At 46.3% G+C, this 19,788-nt stretch overlaps 1 protein-coding gene across 3 annotated transcripts in view; it reads left to right on the top strand.

Annotated features, from left to right (window-relative positions):
- The window catches only part of ss18 (SS18 subunit of BAF chromatin remodeling complex), a 48,061-nt gene extending 37,404 nt beyond the window's left edge, over positions 1-10,657 (top strand). For all 3 annotated transcript variants that reach the window (XM_052023648.1, XM_052023650.1, XM_052023649.1), the window contains 2 exons: positions 3,451-3,578; positions 9,347-10,657. In XM_052023648.1, coding sequence (XP_051879608.1) covers positions 3,451-3,578; positions 9,347-9,358 — 140 coding nt within the window. In that variant the 3' untranslated portion in view covers positions 9,359-10,657. The remainder of the gene's footprint in view (positions 1-3,450; positions 3,579-9,346) is intronic.
- The last annotated feature ends 9,131 nt before the right edge of the window (positions 10,658-19,788 follow it).

Raw genomic sequence — 19,788 nt, 5'->3', positions numbered from 1 at the left:
CCTGGGAAAAAGACGGCGTGCATTCCCCTTATCTATGCCCCTCATGATTTTGTACAAGATCACACCTTGCTCTCCTACGCTCCAATGAATAAAGTCCCAACCTGCTCATTCTCTCTATAACTCAGTCCCCCGAGTCTGAGCAACATCCTCATAAATCTCCTCTCCGCCCTTTCCAGCTTAATGACGCCTTTCCTGTAGCAGGGTGACCAAAACTGAACACGATATTCCAAATGCAGCCTCACCAACATGTTTGAAGTTGGTGTGTGTTCATTGGTAGATAGGGAATGGAGCTCTACATTCGTAGTTCTACAGCATGGAAACGGGCCCTTCAGCCCAACTTGTCCATGCCCACCTGAGCTAGTCTTTTGCCTGCATTTGGCCCATTTCCCTCTCAACCTTCCCTATCCATGTACCTGTCCAAATGTCTGTTAAATGTTGTAATTGTATCTGCTTTCTTGGCAGCTCATTCCATATACCCGCCACCCTCTGCATGGAAAAACTTGCTCCTGAGGTCCCCTTTTAAATCTCTCCCCTCTCTCTCCCTTTTAATCTGTGCCCTCTAGTTTTAGTCTCCCCCTTATCCTGGGGGAATAAGGACTGTGACCATCCACCTTCGCTACGCTCCTCATGATTTTATAAACCTCTTCTCTTCTAGAAGGCCACTCCTCAGCTTTCTCCGCTCCAGGGGAAAACATTCCCAGTCTTTCCTTGTAACTCAAACCTTCCACTCCCAGCAACATTCCCGTGAACTTTTCCTGTACCCTCTTCAGCTTAATCACATCCTTCCTATGGTGTGGTGACCAGGGCCGAACACAAGATGAATCAGCCAGAATATTTAACCCATGATGAATCAACATTGACCATACATTTTGTCCCAGCACGCTATGAGAAAGCGTGGAACGTTTTAAGAGGAACCTTTAAGAAAAAGTCTGTCATCTGAACAATCAGTAGGAATTCCACCCCCCACACCCCCCCCCCCCCCACAACACACACACATACAACTAACCCAACGGTAGACTTCACGTTGCTTAACTTCTGCAGTGAGTCTGTGTAGCTTTAAGAAGAATTTTAATAGAGAGAGGTCTTCTCGAGCTTGGGGTTCAGGTGAGGAGAGGGGGTTTTTGGGTGGGAGGGGTCTTGAGATAAGCTCGGAGCTCTTCCGTATCAGAACTGCTTTTTCCTGCAAAATTTCTGGCTGGTGCATCAACTTATGAAGATTAAACTGGGCACAGAAAGGATACTCTCAGAAGGAGGGGGTTTGCATCAGTTGTCACGGTTGTGACTCGACTCTTTAGTATGATGCAGAGAGGTTTGGGGATGAACCTTGTCAACTTGCAGGGAAGCCATGGACTGTGATGATCGAGTTGGGGACAGGCTTCTTCGATGGAATGAGCTGTGGTTTTGTTTTGGATGTTCCCTGGCATTCTGTGCTTGCTCTTTCCATTGCTTTCCTGCTCTCCTTTTGATTCTTTAGAGATAATTACATGAGAGTTGAAGTAAGAATTAGGAGCTAAAAGCTGTAATCAAAGGGTGCAGCAACATGTGGTATTGCTATCACATCAACCCATATCATACGTTTGTAATGTTGTTGTATTTATAGAACATAGAGGTAGTTTAAATAAATTTATAAAGGGCGTTTTGGATGGTGCTGCCGTATGCAGGCACGGTAGTGTAGTGGTTAGCATAACGCTATTACGACGCCAGCGACCCGGTTTCAATTCCGGTCCCTGTCTGTAAGGAGTTTGTACGTTCTCCCCGTGTCTGCGTGGGTTTCCTCGGGGTGCTCCTATTTCCTTCCACGTTCCAAAGATGTACAGATTAGGAAGTTGTGGGCACGCTATGTTGGCACCGGAAGCGTGGCAACACTTGTGGGCTGCCCCCAGAACACTACGCAAAAGATGCATTTCACTGTGTTTTGATGTACATGTGACTAATAAAGATTTCTTATCTTATTAGCTCTGGGCTAGTTTTATCTCGGACAAAACACAGATAATAGGTACAAGGAACAGAAGATTGGTGAAAATGCTCAGTTAGACAGACAGTATCTAGAAGGTGTGAGAGGTGTGTTAGGGACAGGAGGGGCAAGTCTTTAGTTATGATGCTGTAACCACTATGTACAGTGAAGATTTGGGCACACGTTGCCAGGATCCAGAAATAAGGGTTCAAAACTCATCATGGCCACTTGAATTTGAATTGAATTAGATCCAAGTGTTTCAAAAGAAGTGTCTGTATTGGTGACCATGAATATACTGTTGTTGTTTTGGAAACCCATCTGAGAAGGAAGCTTGTCGGCCTTACCCAGTTGCTATTTTGTGGATCTAGACCCATTGCAATTTTTAGCTGCCTTCTGAAATAATTGGGTCACTCACTCAAGGCTGAGCAGCAGGTCCAAACATAGTCCTTAACCCAATGACTAAAAAAAACTACAAAGCTCAGAGTGGTATCTAATACCAGTGGTGCTCTGTGGACTCAGTGCTCAATTTGCAGAGATTAGATTTTCCAGTTAATTCCCTAGTACAATAGCTGCCATTCTGTCACATGGTGTAGTAGTCAGGCCACTGGTGAAATAATCTGGAAGCTGACAAGGCAAATGCTGGGAGTTTTATAAGATATCTTTATTAGTCACATGTACATCGAAACACAGTGAAATGCATCTTTTGCATAGAGTGTTCTGGGGGCAGCCCGCAAGTGTCGCCAGGCTTCCGTCACCAACATAGCATGTCCACAACTTCCTAACCCGTATGTCTTTGGAATGTGGGAGGAAACCGGAGCACCCGGAGGAAACCACGCAGACACGGGAAGAACGTACAAACTCCTTACAGACAGCGGCGGGAATTGAACCCGGGTCGCTGGCGCTGTCATAACGTTACGCTAACCGCTACACTACTGTGCCTGCCCCGATGTCTGGACTAATAAAGGCAAGCACACTCTTGAAAGTAACGTGAGGATGAACTTGTTAATGCAGTGAGGCTTGGGCAGTAGAGGTGGATTCAACTGTAATGCTCCAAAGAGAGCTGGGGAAAGAATAAATTTGCAGGTCTGTGGGGCGAAGGCAGGGGTGTGGGGCCAATTGGGTTGCTCCTAGATTGAGCCAGTGTGGATATGCTGGGAAGATTGGCCTCCTTCCGTGCTGTAAGTTCTGACTCGCAGGGCTGAGATGTTCAGACTTTGCAGTCATCGCTGAGACCTTCTGTTTTGGACAGTAGGGGAATCAGAGATGAGGATTGGGTGGGAGAGTGAGGTGTGGGACCATCTAGAACCTTATTGACTGCAGCCATAGGTTCGATGGGCTGAATGGTCTCCTTTGCTTTGGTGTTCCACAATTCCACATTGCTGTGTGATTCCCAGCTCCTGGAAGTCTGCAGCTCACCCCTTCAACCTCTGACTGTGAGTTGGCTGAGGGTAACGTACAATACTTTGGTGTGTTTTGATTACTACTTCTGTCCCCAGGTCCTTCGCAAGGAGCTCCAGCCCAGTACACCAGCTATCCACAGGGTCAAGGGCAGCAGTATGGAGGGTACAGACCACCTCAACCTGGCCCGCCACAGCAACAGCAGCGACCCTATAGCTATGACCAGGTATGGGATGTGTGCTGTGCTTGTACAGATCGGTTGAATCAGACCTAGTGCGCATTACAGAGCTGACTCACTTTACTTGTGATGGAGAAGAGCAGATTCAATCCAACTGCTGTCAGCCTGGGTTAACATGTTGTACAGTAAAAGCTCTGTTATCTGGTGTCCTGTCGTACCCAGCACTTCAGAGGGCGTTCCCACTCGAGGTCACTCCATCTGTTCAGAGAACTGTGCCGGAAAATGGGGCCTGACGTCAGTGGTTTTTAGGAAGGGAATTGTAGGGTCAGAGGGAATGCAAAGGCTGCTGAAAAATACTTAAAATCGCAGAGGCACAGTTGGGGGCGGCACAGTGGTGCAGCTGGTAAAGCTGCTGGCTCACAGCCACAGTGATCCAGGTTCGATCCTGACCTCCGGTGCTGTCTGTGTGGAGTTTGCACGTTCTCCCTCTGACTGTGTGGGTTTTCCCGGGTGTCGAGCTTCCAGTCAAGTTTATTGTCACAAGTACGGTGAGGTACAGGTCCAATGGAAAATCTTGTTTGCAGCATCACAGGCACGTGGGCGCAGACAACACACAAAATATAAATTATACAAGACAGTGAAGGGGAGGGAGGAGAAACACACAGACCAATCCATGGTAGTGCCAGTGTTGTCCATAGTGCTCCATAACTGAGGTAGGGTTAGGGTTGTGCAGGTCAGTTCAAGAACTTGATCCCACATCCCAGAGATGTGCTGAGATGGTAATTGTTAAATTGGTTTATTACTGTCACGTGTACCGAGGTACAGTGAAAAAATTTGCACTACCTCAATGCACTGTGTAGTGAATTGATCTGTATGAATGGTATGCAAGACAAGGGAAAACAATAACAGAATGCAGAATAAAGTGATACAGTTACAGAGAAAGTGCAGTGCAGGCAGACAATAAGGTGCAAGGCCATAACGAGGTAGATTGTGAGGTCAAGCGTCCATTTTATCGTACTAGGGGACCGTTCAATAGTCTTATAATGGCAGGATAGAAGCTGTCCTTGAGCCTGGTGGTACTTGCTTTCAGGCTTTTGTATCTTCTGCCCGATGGGAGGGGGGAGAAGAGAGAGTGGTTGGGGTCTTTGATCATGTTGGCTGTTTTACCAAGGCAGCAAAAAGTATAGACAGAGTCCATGGAGGAGAGGCTGGCTTCCGTGATGCGCTGAGCTGTGTCCACAACTCTCTGCAGTTTCTTGCAGTCCCGGGCAGAGCAGTTGCCATACCAAGCCGTGATACATCCGGATAGGATGCTTTCTATGGTGCATCGATTAAAAATGTGAGAGTCAAAGGGGATATACCAAATTTTCTTAGGCTCCTAAGGAAGCAGAGGCGCTGGTGAGCTTTCTTGGTTGTAGCGTCTATGTGGTTGGACCAGGACAGGCTATTGGTGATCACTCCTAGGAAATTGAAGCTCTCAACCCTCTTGACAGCTGTAACTGGCAGCTGTAAATTGCCCCTAGTGTGTAGGTCAGTGGCAGAATCCAGAAGTAATTGATGGGAATGTGGGGAGAATAAAATGAGATCTGTGTACATTGGTGGTTTCTGGTCACCACAGACTCGTTCAACCAAAGGGCCTGTTTCTGTGCTGTATCTTTGACTTGATTCTTGCTTTGATCACATTCAAATGACTCCATGTAAACAGTGAGAGGTTAAGGGGTGTAGTGGTTAGGTCACTGGGACAGCAGCCAGAATTCTGAACCATTGATGCGTAGACAGGAGTTCATATCCCATGATGGCAACTGGGGAATTTACATTCAAGTAGCTGAATAAATGTGGACTTTAAAAGAACTAGTCTCTGTAAAGCAGAGCCACAGGTAGACAGTGTGGTGAAAAGGGCATTTAGTACGCTGGCCTTCATCAGTCAGGGCACTGAGTATAGGAGTTGGGATGTTATGTTGCAGCTGTACAAGTCACCGGTGAGGCCGCACTTGGAGCACTGTGCACAATTTTGGTCGCCCTGTTATAGGAAAGACGTGGTTAAACTGGAAAGAGTGCAGAGAAGATTTGAGGATGTTGCCAGGACTAGAGGGCCTGAGTTATAGGGGGAGGTTGGCCAGGCGAGGTCTTTATTCCTTGGAACGTAGGAGAATGAGGGGCGACCTTATAGAAATATTTAAAATTACGAGACGCATAGATAAGGTGAACGGTAACAGTCTTTTCCCCAGGGTAGGGGAGTCCAAAACGAGGGGGCATAGGTTTTGGGCAAATCTTTCCCCTCAAGATTTAAAAGGGACCTGAAGGGCAACTTCTTCACACAGAGGGTGGTGAGTATATGGAACGAGCTGCCAGAGGAAATGGTTGAGGCAGGTACGATAGTATCATTTAAAAAAACATTGGGATAGGTACACAGAGGGGAGAAACCTGGAGGGATATGGTCCGAACGGAGGAAATTGGGAGTAGCTGGGTGGGAACCATGGTCGGCATGGACTGGTTGGGCCGAATGGCCTGTATCCATGCTGTATTGCTCTATGAACGTCACAATGATATTCTTCACTCTCCCTGGATCAGGGGCAATAAATGCTGGCAGTCTCTGAGCAAGTTTAAAGCATAGATTTGAATTGGCTTTGATGCCCAAATAGTCAATTGGCCAGTCAGTGCAAGCCTTGCTCTCACCATCTGGGAAAGAAAACCCTGAGTGGGTTTGTGACTTAGGGATAAAGAGAGCATTTCTTCAATTGAAAGGCAGTACCTCCAACAGTGCAGCACATTCACGGCTCATTGAGATTGAGTTAGAAGCTCAAGTGGAATACTGCAGATGCTGGAAACCTGCCAAAAAAAAACATGAAAATGCTGGAAACACTCAGCAGATTGGGCAGCGTCTGTGGGGAAAAGACACAGTAAACATTTAATGTCTGGGATCCTTCATTAGAACTCGGGGGGGGGGGGGGGGGGGGGAGAGGAAAACAAGTTAATTTGCAGAAAGAGGGTGGGGGAGGGATAGAGAGATTGGAGGGAATATCTCTGATAGGGTGAGACCAGGTGGGTTAATGGGGGCACACTTTGCTGCTTGGTCTGTGTAGTTTTGTTAGTGGCAAGGCCGTGGGATGTGTCCAACAGGCCACTCTGTAAGTAGAATAAGTAAAACAGCCAAGATGATGGGATGTCTCAGAAATGAATAAAGTTAGAAATTAATCAAGCTGTGGAGAAGTTGGGAAGGGGTAGGACCGAAAATGAGGGTCTCTGATGGAGGGGAGAGTGAACACTGGTTTGGACCACGCTTGGAGTTTTGTGTGCAGTTCTGGCTGTCAGAGGAGATTCACCAGGATGTTGCCTGGATTGGAGGACTTCAGTTGTGGGCAGAGATTGGAGAGGCTGGGACTGTTCTCCCTGGAGCGAAGGAGGCTGAGGTCTGACCTGATAGAGGTGTACAAGATTAAGTAATAAACCCACTGGGTTTATTAAGCAAAGGCAGATCATGCAGAGTAACTTGGTTGCGAACTTGGGAGGGGGAGTGAGACTTGCATTCGTATAGCATCTGTCACCTCCCCTTTCAGACTTTCCAATGGACCTTACAGCCGTAATTCACAAAACGTGGTGGCCAATTCAGCCAATTTTTGCACAGCAAGATCCCATGTAGTGATATGATACTGACATGATATGCTGGGTCAATATTTAAGCATTGTTCAGGGCAGCAGGGAGAGTTATTCTTCAAATGCCACACAACATCTTGCATCCGCATGCTGCCTCATTTGGAAGCTAGCCCCTCGAATATTGCAGCACTCCTGGATGTGACACTGCAAGGGTTATCCAAGTTTTTGTGCTTGAATCTGAGGTGGGATGAACCCACAACCTTCTGGTTCATAGGTGAGAGTGCTCCCAAATGGCTGCTAATCTGGCACATGTTAGCTTCATCCAAGCTCTTGCTGCATAGAACATAGAACACTACAGCGCAGTACAGGCTCTTCGGCCTACGATGTTGTGCTGACATTTTATCCTGCTCTAAGATCTATCTAACCCTTCCCTCCCACGTAGCCTTCCCCATTTCTCTATCATTCATGTGTCTATCTAAGAGCCTCTTAAGTGTCCCTAATGTATCTGCCCCCACAACCTCTGCCGGCAGTGCGTTCCACGCACCCACCACTCTGTGTGGGGAAAAACTGATATCCCCCTTGTACCTTCCTCCAATCACCTTAAACTTGTGTCCCCTCATGTTAGCCATTATCGTCCTGTGAAAAAGTCTCTGACTGTCCACTCGATCTATGCCTCTTATCATCTTGTACACCTCTATCAAGTCCTTCTCTCCAAAGAGAAAAGCCCTAGCTCACTCAACCTATCCTCATAAGACATGCTCTCCAATCCATGCAACATCCTGGTAAATCTCCTCTGCACCCTCTCTAAAGCTTCCACATCCTTCCTACAATGAGGTGACCAGAACTAAACACAATACTCCAAAGTGTGGTCTAACCAGAGTTCTATAGAGCTGCAACATCACCTTGCGGCTCTTGAACTCAATACCCTGACTAATGAAGCCCAACACACCATACGCCTTCTCTGCATGCAGAGAAGATTAGCAGATTTATCCTTCAAATAAATTCTGTGCTTTCTGACGAGACACCAGTCTTGACTTCTCTCCCTTTTGAACAAGAATGGGAGTCAACAATAGATCTCAATAGATCAAGAACCCAGTATCTAAGGCAAAGAAATCCAAGACTGCTTCCTAAGTTTGATAATGCAAACCTTCAGCCTGAGACCCACCCTCAGATAATTGAGAGCAGAGATTGCAGAGTCTCCATGTAATAATTGTAAGTGGGATGCAGGAGGACAAGATGGATTTGTGTGACAAGCTCACTGAAACTGTTAAGAGTTGGAATGATAACAGTGTAAGTAAACATGCAGGCTACCAATCCATGTGTTATGATGCAGGAGAGGGCACAGAGGAGGGAAAGAGAGCATTTAGTGAAAGATCTGCTTAAAATTCCACAGGTAAATCATTCTTTTACTTCAGTTTATGCGGAATAATTAACCTCATCCTGTTCTGTGGAAGTAATGGTATTGGTTTATTATTGTCACTTGTACCAAGGTACAGTGGAAAACTTGTCTTGCCTACCGATCGTACAGGTCAATTCATTACACAGTGCACTGAGGTAGTATGGAGTAAAGTGTCACAGCTACAGGGAAGTGTAGTGCAGGTAGACAGTAAGGTGCAAGGTCAAAGAAGGTGGATTGTGAGGTCAAGAATCTCTCTCATCATATAAGGGAAACATTCAATAGTCTTATCACAGTGGGGTAGAAGCTGTCCTTGAGCCTGGTGGTACATGCCCTCAGGATCCTGTATCTTCTGCCTGATGGGAGAGGAGAGAAGAGAGAATGACCCAGGTGGGTGGGGTCTTTGATTCTGCTGGCTACCTCACCAAGGCAGCGAGAGGTATAGACAGAGTCCATGGAGGGAGGCTGGTTTCCGTGATGTGCTGGTCTGCATCCACAACTCTCTGCAGTTTCTTGCAGTCCTGGACAGAGCAGTTGCCATACCAAGCCATGATGCATCCAGATAGGATGCTTTCTATGAAAATTGCATTGATCAAAGTTGGTGAGTGTCAAAGGGGACATGCCAAATTTCTTTAGCCTCCTGAGGAAATAGAGGCACTGGTGAGCTTTCTCAGCCATAGTGTCTACGTGGTTGGACCAGGACAGGCTATTGGTGATACAGTATCTTTTTAAAAAGAAGCAATGTTACTGAATAGGTGCACACATTCAAGGGAAGGTAATCTGTTTTAGTTCTGTGTCTAATACTTGGGTGGACTTTGTCTCTGCAGAACCTGCAATGAACCAGCCACCGAGTATGGAAAGGAACTTCTCAGAAGATTGTGGCTCCTTCTGGGGTGCACCAGTCACAGATGACTCCATAACCAACCTTTTTCAATAAGTTTCAGAGATGGTGAGGAAGATCGGAATGGTGGCTTGCTTGGACCCTCAAGGAAGAGAAGCTTTGGTTGCTCTCCACTAGTGTGAGAGCTGGATTAACTGAAGAAACCAACACCTCACTCCCTTCCCGCAACTGTGTATTGTTTTCTGACAGTTATTCAGCCCTCTTTGCCTCTGTGCAGTCTTGCAACATTGCACAGTGGCAAGAACATCTTGGATAATTTGAGGAAAGTAGACAAAATGTCGTCTTGCATTTGCTAGCAGTGCAGCGGGAGTGTTGGAAAACCAGCCCTCCTGTAGGGTTGTCCTGTCCACCTGAGGCAACCAACCAAAAATTTTCCTCCTGGAGAGTTCTGCCTCGTGTGTTGAAGCCCTCTTCAGCACATTGCGAGATCTGGGCATAGGACTGCTGGATTTTCAATCTGCCCCATTCACCAGGCACCACGATCTTCCCATTTGGTCTCCTCACGACTGCACTGGGATTGTCTCCGAGGAGCTGAGATACTGAAGAATCATTGGTTGGAGATGTGAAACTTTTGCTAGGCTAGATGTGTTCCAGAGAGGACAAAGTCCAAAGCCTGGGGTCCAAATGCAAACAATTGACAATTGTAAGACAAGATTTTACTAAATATTATTGGCAAAGCTATAAAGGGTCATTTTCAAAATCAAACTGAGTGACTCCCATGCCCGAGGGGGAGTGTGCTCAACTGTATTTTCATTTATTTATATCAAAGGTTTTTTTAAATAACAACAGTGTTGCTTAAAACCCTTTTGTTTCTCACACTTTGGGAAACTTTAATTTTTATTAGGTGGCTAATTCCTATAACGTTAATGCAAATCAAATTTCTGCTGTGGGGAGGAAAGGGGGATTGCAACTTGTTAGATGCACTGAAGGATGTCCCCCCCACCCCACTCTCATTCCCATTTTGCCTCCCTGCTGTTAGTGTGGGTCAGATGGGCGACTTGCAAACCTTACTGGGGCTTGTGATTTAGCTGTCAGTTCCTCACCCAGCTTAACCCCTCTTAGCAAGTATGCATTCTCCACCAATGCATGATCCCGTACTTGGGCGTTGCGAGAGGAGACTTAGAAACCTTATTTACAATATGTTCCATTTTGTGCTGTGGGGGTACTTCAACCTGAGTTAAAACTTGTTAAAATTGCTTAAAAATAAAAGGAGTCTTGCTGAGATTCCACAAATCAGCTTTATTCAGAATTTGCTCTGCCTTCAAGTAGTCCACTAGCTATAGGTGTGCTAAATCATTTTTTTTTAAACTGCTTTAGTGATGTTTTCCCCTGCTAATCTGTTTCTTATTCCCAGAATGTGGGTATCACTGACGAGTCCAAACCTCACTATCCTCCCATTGTTGTCCTTGACCAGGTGCGTTCTCCTGATTGGAAGGTAGTTTTGGACCACGTCTGATGGTCTTCCTACTACTTAACCAGGCAAAAGTAGTGTCGTGTACTGTGGCTTCTGAACTGTTCCCCAGCTGCGTCTCACCATCGGTTGTTCTGTCACTGAGCATCAAGTGAGTACAGCAGTTGGCTTTTGGCAGTTTGGTGTGCCATGTTAGACGGGTCCCTTTTAAGAGCTTGCAGGCATGCACCACACTGGAGTTCTGAAATAAACACAGGAAATGTTGGAAACCCTCAACAGATCAGGCAACCAATGGAGTGGGATAAACTTTTCGAGTCAATGGCTCTAAACGAGAGGCCATCAACCTGAAATATTAACTGTTTCTTTTGCCACAGAAGCTGCCTTACCTGCTAACCATTCTCCTCTGGAGGACGTTGTGTTAACCCTATAGTTACATAGTTTGTCCCTCCTCTATCCTACAACCCCTTGATCCTTGATGCAATCTTTCCTGTGTTTTTTCCCATTCCATTGAACTAGCTTGAAGATCTGTTTGTTTACCAACCACTTCCTTCCCTCCTCTCTCCTGCTGTCTGCTCCCCTTGGTTGTAATAAGATTTCCTGCTCGCTTTTAAGATCTGCCTTTACTTAGGCAGTTCCTCCCTGATTTTTACCCTCCTGCCTAACTTCAGAGGTCCCTGGCTCTTCATGGGACCACTGTGTTACCCCAGCAGAGGAGGCTGTTCTGCCCATTGAATCCATGCTGGAACCTGATCAAACAATCCCATCGGTATTTTTCCCTGTAGCTCTGCGCATTTATTCTTTCCCCAGTTCCTTTCTGAAGGATCTGTTTTCCACCCTCCCGACAGGCAGTGACTTACAGATCACCACCACACTTGCTCGCAGTCCCTTGTTTCTTTTACCCAAGATGTTGAACCTGTGTCCCCACCCCACGAGCGGCCTCCCTCTCACTACCTTGTCCAAACCAGTCAGACTGCACCTCTCTCAAACCTAAAGTTTATCTTCAGAACAATCAAAGCTTAAACACGGGTGAATGGACACAGACGTGAAAACCCCATATGCAGGGTCACGCGTTTCTACATTGGTCCCAAGTCCCGCATTGTGCAGAGATGCCAATGCTGCCATTGTCAGAATGGGCAATTAATGTTCTGTTAATCACACATGGAGGTATGATCTTAAAGTGAAAAGCTGGTGATAATAGCGATGACCATATAACTATCTGATTGCTTTAAGATAAAATGGGTCTAATACACAAGACACCACCAGGGCAGGAAGTTAGATGTATGTGACTCAGTCAAACAGCATGGTAATAAGCCCACCCAGTCATACTAATCCCACTTTTAATCTCCCCACATTCCACCCCACCCCACCCCCCCCCCCCCCCCCCCCCCCCCCCAAGGTTCTACCACTCACCCACACACCAGGAGCAATTTAGTGGCCAATTAACCTACCAACCCGCACATTTTTGGGATGTAGGGGGAAACTGGAGCATCCGGGGGGGAACCCACAGGGAGAACGTGCGAACTCCATGTGGTACCCGGGGTCTGGATTGAACCCAGGTCGCTGGAGCTGTGAGGCAGTGGCTCTATCTGCTGCGCCAGGGAGCTGAGTCCAGACCTACGGTGAGCTGTTTGACTCTCAAGTGTTTGGCTCTTAAAAGGCTGTGCGAGCACCCTCTGAAAGGCAGTTAGGGATGAGGCAATGAATGTTGGTCTTGCCAACCTTGTCCTGGTCACGAGAATTTTATAAACATGCAAATTGATGGATGATTTCCAGCGATGTTAAGGGAATCTTTCATTTCTGTAGCAGCAGCAAATGCCCAGTCAGCCTCCAGGCAGAGAGAAACACAGTTCATACTTCAGATTGTTGATGTTTTCATCCAGGAGCACCTGCCACAGGTTTTTGTTTTCATTTCTGTAGCTGCTTATGGGACCTTGTGGTGTTCTTGAAATACTTCAGTCAGTGTAATAACTCACAAGTGCATGGGGGGGAGGGAAACAGAGCAGCCTCTGCACAGCAAGATCCCACAAGCGGCCATGTGATAATGACCAGATTGTCTTCAGTAATGTTGATTGAGAGAGAACATCCTCTCTTTGAAATAGTGCACTGGAATCTTTTCTGTCCACTTGAGCAGATAAAGAGCCTCTATTTGATATCTGATCTGAGAGGTGGCAGCTATAATACTGCAGCGCTCCCCAAGTACCACAGTTTGCCCTTTGCTCTTGGTTTCCCAGTTCCTCTAAAGGCATTGAATAGCAAGAGACAATTCAGCCCATCAACCCTGTCCTCCATTGAGAGAGGCCATTTCTGCTCTGTGACCGGATTCCATTTCCCCATTCTTTCCCCGCGTCCCTTAGTTAACAAAAATCCCCCAGTCTCTGTTCTGGAATTGGCAATTGACCTGACATTTGCAGGAGGGAGTTCCAAATTTCTACTACCCTAACGAGTCCCACATTCCCACCTGAAATCTCAGCTCTACTTTTTTTTAGGTTCTGCCCAGATTTCCAAACGCTCCATTCAGTGGAAAGAGTTTCACTGGGAAGGTGAGCAGCACAGAAAGGTACATCCCAGTCACTGATAACCCTGTGGCTTCATAGCTTTTCCAGCTGTAGTTACCAGTATCACATATGGTGGTCTTCATTGTACAAGTTTGAGTATTTGTCTTTTGGTGCTTCATCCAAAACTATTGCAAACCTGACCGTTTACCCTTATTTGTAGAACAGCACACAAGAAGGCATTGATTAGAGTAAAATGTGCAGCTCTAGTCTTGGCTGTAAAAGTGTTAATCAATAAGGTCATTCATTGCGTACTTATCAGTATTGATTGCTAATGTGCCACAGAACCTCACTTTGTATAACGTCCATTTGGTAGTTGAATTATACGTGTTTACAGTAAATGTGTTCACTTATTATTATTCTGCACATTTTCCTTTTTGGACAATTACATTGCAAGCCATTGCACTTTTGTAAAAGTGTGTTGAATATTTCTTGACCCAGAGGTGTGCTGTCAGTGTTGGTGGTAGCTTCTGTACCACCGTGAGTTGATGCATTGGCTTTGGCAACTTGCCACTTTCATTGACGGTGAAGTCCATTTCCATCTCCCCAGCCACTCTCCCGACTGCCTGCATCCTTGGAATGGGACGGGGATGGAATTGAGCAACGGTATTCCTGCTTTGGAACTGGAATGTACTCTGGGGTTGGGGGGGGGGAGGGGGGGTGGTTTGGGGGGAGCGGAGGGGAAGTGTCCTGTTAGGGTGTATGTGTTCTGGTAAGCCAACACCAGTCACCATCATGGTCCAAGTTTCATGAGGAACTTGTAATAGCAGTCACTCAGGACAAGAAGCTAGAAGGAATCTGGTGCTGGTCAAAACCCAAAACTTGGATTACTTGTATCATTTCAATGATTGGTTAATTGGTTTATTATTGTCACAGGTACCGATCAATTCATCACATCAGTGCATTGAGGTAGTACAAGGGAAAACAATAACAGAATACAGAATAAAGTGTTACAGTTACAGAGAAAGTGCAGCGCAAGCAGACAATAAGGTGCAAGGCCATAACGAGGTAGATTGTGAGGTCAAGAGTCCATCCTATCATACTAGGAGACCATTCAATTATCTTATAACAGCTGTCCTTGAGCCTGGTTTTACATGCTTTCAGGCTTTTGTATCATCTATGGGGCCTCTATAAAAATTGGTGAGGGTCAAAGAGAACATGTGAAATTTCTTTAGCCTCCTGAGGAAATGGAGGCACTAGTGAGCTTTCTTGGCCGTGGTGTCTACATGGTTGGACCAGGACAGGCTGTTGGTGATGTTCACTCTGGGGAATTTTGAAAATTTCACCCCTCTTGACCTCAGCACCGTTGATGTAAACAGGAGCATGTGCACCACCCCACCTTCCTGAAGTCAATGACCAGTGTTTTTGTTCTGCTGACATTGAGGGAAAGGTTGTTGTCGTGACATCATTCCACTAAACTCTCTTCCCGTACTCTGACTCATCATTATTTGAGATTCGGCCCGCTACAGTGGTGTCATCTGCAAACTGAGGCAGTTTGGCCAATCGAATTTGTTCTGCCTTTTTGAAAGCTATCCAGCTTGGCACTCTCCTGTTCCATCCCCACAGAGCAGTACAGCACAGGAACCGGCCCTTCGGCCCACAATGTCTATGCTGACCATGATGCCAATCAAAACTAATCCCATCTGCCTGAACATGATGCATATCCCTCCGTTCCCCGTCTGTTCAAGTGCTGCTTAAATGTTGCTAAGTATTACCATCTACTACCCTCAATGTATATGCCATCCTTTATCCTTCTCTCAAAAGGATCTCAAAATCCTTTTGAATTTCCCTTTGCAAGTCCCTGTTGAATCTGCTTTCACCACCCCTTTGGGCAACCCAACCCAGATCACAATTTGCTGCATTTATTTGGAAACTGGCTTCTCATTTCCCCCACTGATCTGTCTGCCAATTATCTTCAAACTTTGACTTCTAGTTCCTGACCTCCTATGTTGGAAGCAAGTTCTCCCTGCTTCTAACTTTAGGTACATCTTAAATCTCTCCCGCACCGTTGCTCCGAGGAGAATGACCCAGCTTCTCCGGTCTCTCTGCACAAGTCCCTCATTCCTGGCAGTATGAAAGGGCCCCTCGTGGTGTTACAGACACGCCAAATGGTCATTGCTGCTGAACAGGTGATCACCTCTTGTGATTTGGGCATACAAAATCAACTGTTGTAGGAAAGACGTCATTAAGCTGGAAAGAGTGCCAAGACGATTTATGAGGATGTTGCCAGAGCTCACTGGGGAGTGTTGTAGAACAGAGGGACCTCAGCGTACAAGTACATGGTGCCCTGAAAGTGGAGTCACAGGTAGACAGGGTGGTGAAGAAGGCGTTTGGCACGCTGGCCTTCATTAGTTGGGGCACTGAGTATAAAAGTTAGGAAGTCACTGTGCGGTTGTACATGATGCTGAAGAGGTGAAACGTGTTCAGTTTTGGTCGCCCTGCTATAGGAAAAATGTTATTAAACTGGAAAGAGTGCAGAAAGGATTTACAGGAATGCTGCCAGGACTTGAGGGACTGAGTTATAAGGAGAGGTTGGACAGGCTGGGACTTTATTCCTTGGAGTGTAGAAGGCTGAGAGGTGATCTTATAGAAATGTATAAAATCATGATTGGCATAGATAGGGGGAATGCATGGACTTTTTCCTAGGGTTGGGGTATCAAGAACTAGAGGGCATAGGTTTAAGGTAAGAGGGGAAAGGTTTAATAGGAAATTGAGAGGCAACTTTTTTACACAAAGGATGGTCTGTATGTGGAACGAGCTGCCAGCTGAAGTGGTTGAGCAGGTACAATAACTTTTAAAAGACAGTTGGACAGGTACATGGATTGGAACGGTTTAGAAGGTTATGGGCCAAATGCTGGCAAATGGGACTAACTTGGCTGGGGCATCTTGGTCAGCATGGACCAGTTGGGCCGAAGGGCCTGTTTCTGTGCTGTAGAACCCTATGACTCTATAACTTGGGACTGAGTAGGCTAGAACTTTATACATTGGAGTGTGGGGAAAATGATACATTTTTAAATTTGGGGTAAACTATTAATTGTGGATCTGTTTATAAATCTTAATTTTGTTCCATTGTGCAGGGGCTTAGGAAGGTGAGTACATTCATACTGGTGTTCAGTATGAAAGAAGGACAACTGTTGGGGAAGGGGCAAGATAACTACTCGAGACACGAGACTACAGATGCTGGAATCTAGAGCTAAAATACAAACTGTTGGAGGAACTCAGTGGATCGAGCAGCATCTGTGGATCGAGCAGCATCTGTGGAGGCAGAGGGATGGTCGATGTTTCAGGTCAAGATCCTGCATCAGGACTGAGAGTGTAGAGGGAGGATAGCCAGTATGAAGCAGAAAGGGCTGAGGCAGAGGCCAGTAAGTGATAACTACTAATTGGCTGGCATTTTTCAAAGGGATGGCATGGAAATAGTGGGCAGAATAGCCTTTCAACCATAATGGGCCAAAAGGCTGTCTTTGGCATAGGAGGAATCCATGGAACTTCAAGTTTGAGTTGGCTCCATATTCTGTTTCAAAATTGTCCATCTTCTGCTGAGGTTCTAGTAACACGGCACCTGGTGGTCTAACACAGTGTCTATTGGAGTGAGCAGTAATGCTGACGTGGGCTTCCTGCAGGATCTGAGCCCTGCATTCACCACATTCAATTAGTCTGCTTATATATTGCTTCAACTTAGCAGGAACCTTAACAGCATTGATGTACAGAGGGATCTTGGGGTCCATGTCCATAGCTCCCTGAAAGTGGCAATGCAAGTTGATGTGGCCAAGAAGACATATGGCATGCTGGCCTTCATTGCTAAGGGCATAGAGTATAAGTTATGATGTAATTGTATAAAACTTTGTTAGGCTGCACTTGGAGCACTGTGTGCAGTTCTGGTCGCCCCATTACAGGAAGGCTGTGGAGACGTTAGTGAGGATGCTGCCTGGATTAAATGGGGTTAGCTATAAGGAGTGGTTGGACAAACATGGGTTGTTTTCTCTGGAGCGTCGGAAGCTGAGGGGAGCCCTGATAGACAGACATTTATAAAATTGTGAGAGGCATGCATAGAGTACACAGCCAGAATCTTTTTCCCCAGGGTAGAAATTGCAAATACTAGAGGATATAGCTTTAAGGTGAGAGAGGGGTAAAGTTCAAAAGAGATGTGTGGGCCAAGTTTTGTTTTGCACAGAGTGGAAGGTACTTGGAACGGGCTGCCAGGGGTAGTGGTGGAGGCAGATATGATAGAGGCGTTTAAGAGGCTAAGCATATGAAGATGGAGGGATATGGATCGTGTGCAGGCAGAAGGGATTCCTTTTAATTTGGCGTCATGGTTGATATAGACAATGTGGGCTGAAGGGCCTGTTCCTGTGCTGTACTGTGTTTTATGTTCAAGTCTACTAGTGAATGATAGATACTAGGAGACACGAGAGACTGCAGACACCGGAAACTGGAGCAACAAACAATCTGCTGGAGGAACTCAGCGGGTCGAGCAGCATCTGTGGGGGGGAGGAATTGTCGACGTTTCGGGTCAAAACCCCGCATCAGAATGATAGATGTTAATTGGGCAACGTTGGGAGACACCAAAACAGGATTTGAGGATGGTATTGGTTTATTATTGTCACTTGTACCTAGGTACAGTGAAAAACTTGCCTTACAAACTGATTGTACAGGTCAATTCATTACACGAGTGCAGTTACATTGAGTTAGTACAGAGTGCATTGAGGTAGTATAGGTAAAAACAATAACAGTACAGAGTAAAGTGTCACAGCTACAGAGAAAGTGCAGTGCAATAAGGTGCAAGGTCACAACGAGGTAGATCGTGAGGTCAGAGTCCATCTCATTGTATAAGGGAACAGTTCACTAGTCTTATCACAGTGGGGTAGAAGCTGTCCTTAGGTCTGGTGGTCTTCTACCCGATGGAAGAGGAGAGAAGAGAGAATGCTTGTTCGTATCTATGGACTGTCCATAAGTTGGGCCTTCGTAACCTGGGGAGGTTTATGTGGGAAATGCATCAACCAAGTTGTGCACAGCAAGGTTCCACAGAAATGTGATGCTGATGAGATCATCTGTTTCTGTATCTTGGTTGATGGATAGATCTCTTTATCAGTCACATGTACATCAAAACACATGGTGAAATGCATCTTTTGCGTAGAATGTTCTGGGGGCAGCCCACGAGTGTCGCCACGCTTCCGGCACCAACATAGCACGCCCACAACTTCCTAACCCATATGTCTTTGGAATGTGGGAGGAAACCGGAGCACCCGGAGGAAACCCACGCAGACACGGGGAGAACGTACAAACTCCTAACAGACAGTGGCCAGAATTGAACCCGGGTCGCTGGTGGTATAATAGCATCACGCTAACCACTACACTACCATGCCTGCAGGTTCCTCTGCAGTTTGAAAGGATGGAACGGTTTAGATCCTGTTGAACAGACTCTCCTGTTCTGTCAATGTTCTATCTAAAACACTTCACCTCCTACACTGCAGCACTCTCAATACTGCACTAGAGCCTGCCACAAGTCACTAGGGTGGGACTTGAACCATCGATCTGCTGGCTTTGAGGCAGAAGAGTTATCCCTCAAAGGCCGTAAGCAATGGATGTTGAGAGCTGTGGGATTTGTGATTCTGCTCCTGTCCAACCACACTCTTGATGTGAGGGAAAGGCAGGAAAATCCCAGGGACGGGTTTAACCAGGCCTTTTGGAAAAAGCAAAATACTGCAGATGCTGGTATACCGGGATAAAAATCGAGAATGCTGGAAGCACTCGATGGATTGAGCAGTGTCTCATGGATATGAGGTGTATGAGTCATTCAGTATAGAAGCAGGCCCTTTGGCCCACCATGTCCATGCTGACCATTGAGTACCTATCTACACTAATCCCATTTACCAATGTTCTACCTGTGAAGAGCAGTTCAGCCAATGAACGTTCATCAGACTGGGAAAAGTTGGAGGGAACAGTAGCTTTAAATTGCAGGGAAAATGAGAGTGGTAGAGGGGTAACAGGAAGGTCTGTGATCGAGTGAAGATCAAGGGATATTGAATGACGCCAGCGGTGGTGCTGGTTGGGTAAGGGTGGTGAAGATGGGTAAATAGCAAAAGGGAGGTGTAACTAGGAGGGCATGAATGAAATCTGGGTAAAGAAAATGATGGTACATGAAGTACAACACTGGAATAATAAAAAGAGCTGCTGCAGGAACTCAGTAGGTCAGGCAGCATCTGTGGAGGGAGATGGATAGTTGACATTTTGGGGTTGAGACCCTTCATCTGGACCAGCCGAAGCCAGGGGAAGGGGCAAGAAAACTACTCAAGACATGAGACTACAGATGCTGGAATCTAGAGCTAAAAAACAAACCATTGGAGGAACTCAGCGGGTCAAGCAGCATCTGTGGAGGCAGAGGAATGGCCGACATTTAAGGTC

The sequence above is a fragment of the Pristis pectinata genome, chromosome 9, assembly GCF_009764475.1.
Source record: "Pristis pectinata isolate sPriPec2 chromosome 9, sPriPec2.1.pri, whole genome shotgun sequence".
Classification (NCBI taxonomy): domain Eukaryota; kingdom Metazoa; phylum Chordata; class Chondrichthyes; order Rhinopristiformes; family Pristidae; genus Pristis; species Pristis pectinata.
This window is presented reverse-complemented; position numbering and strand designations above follow the sequence as displayed.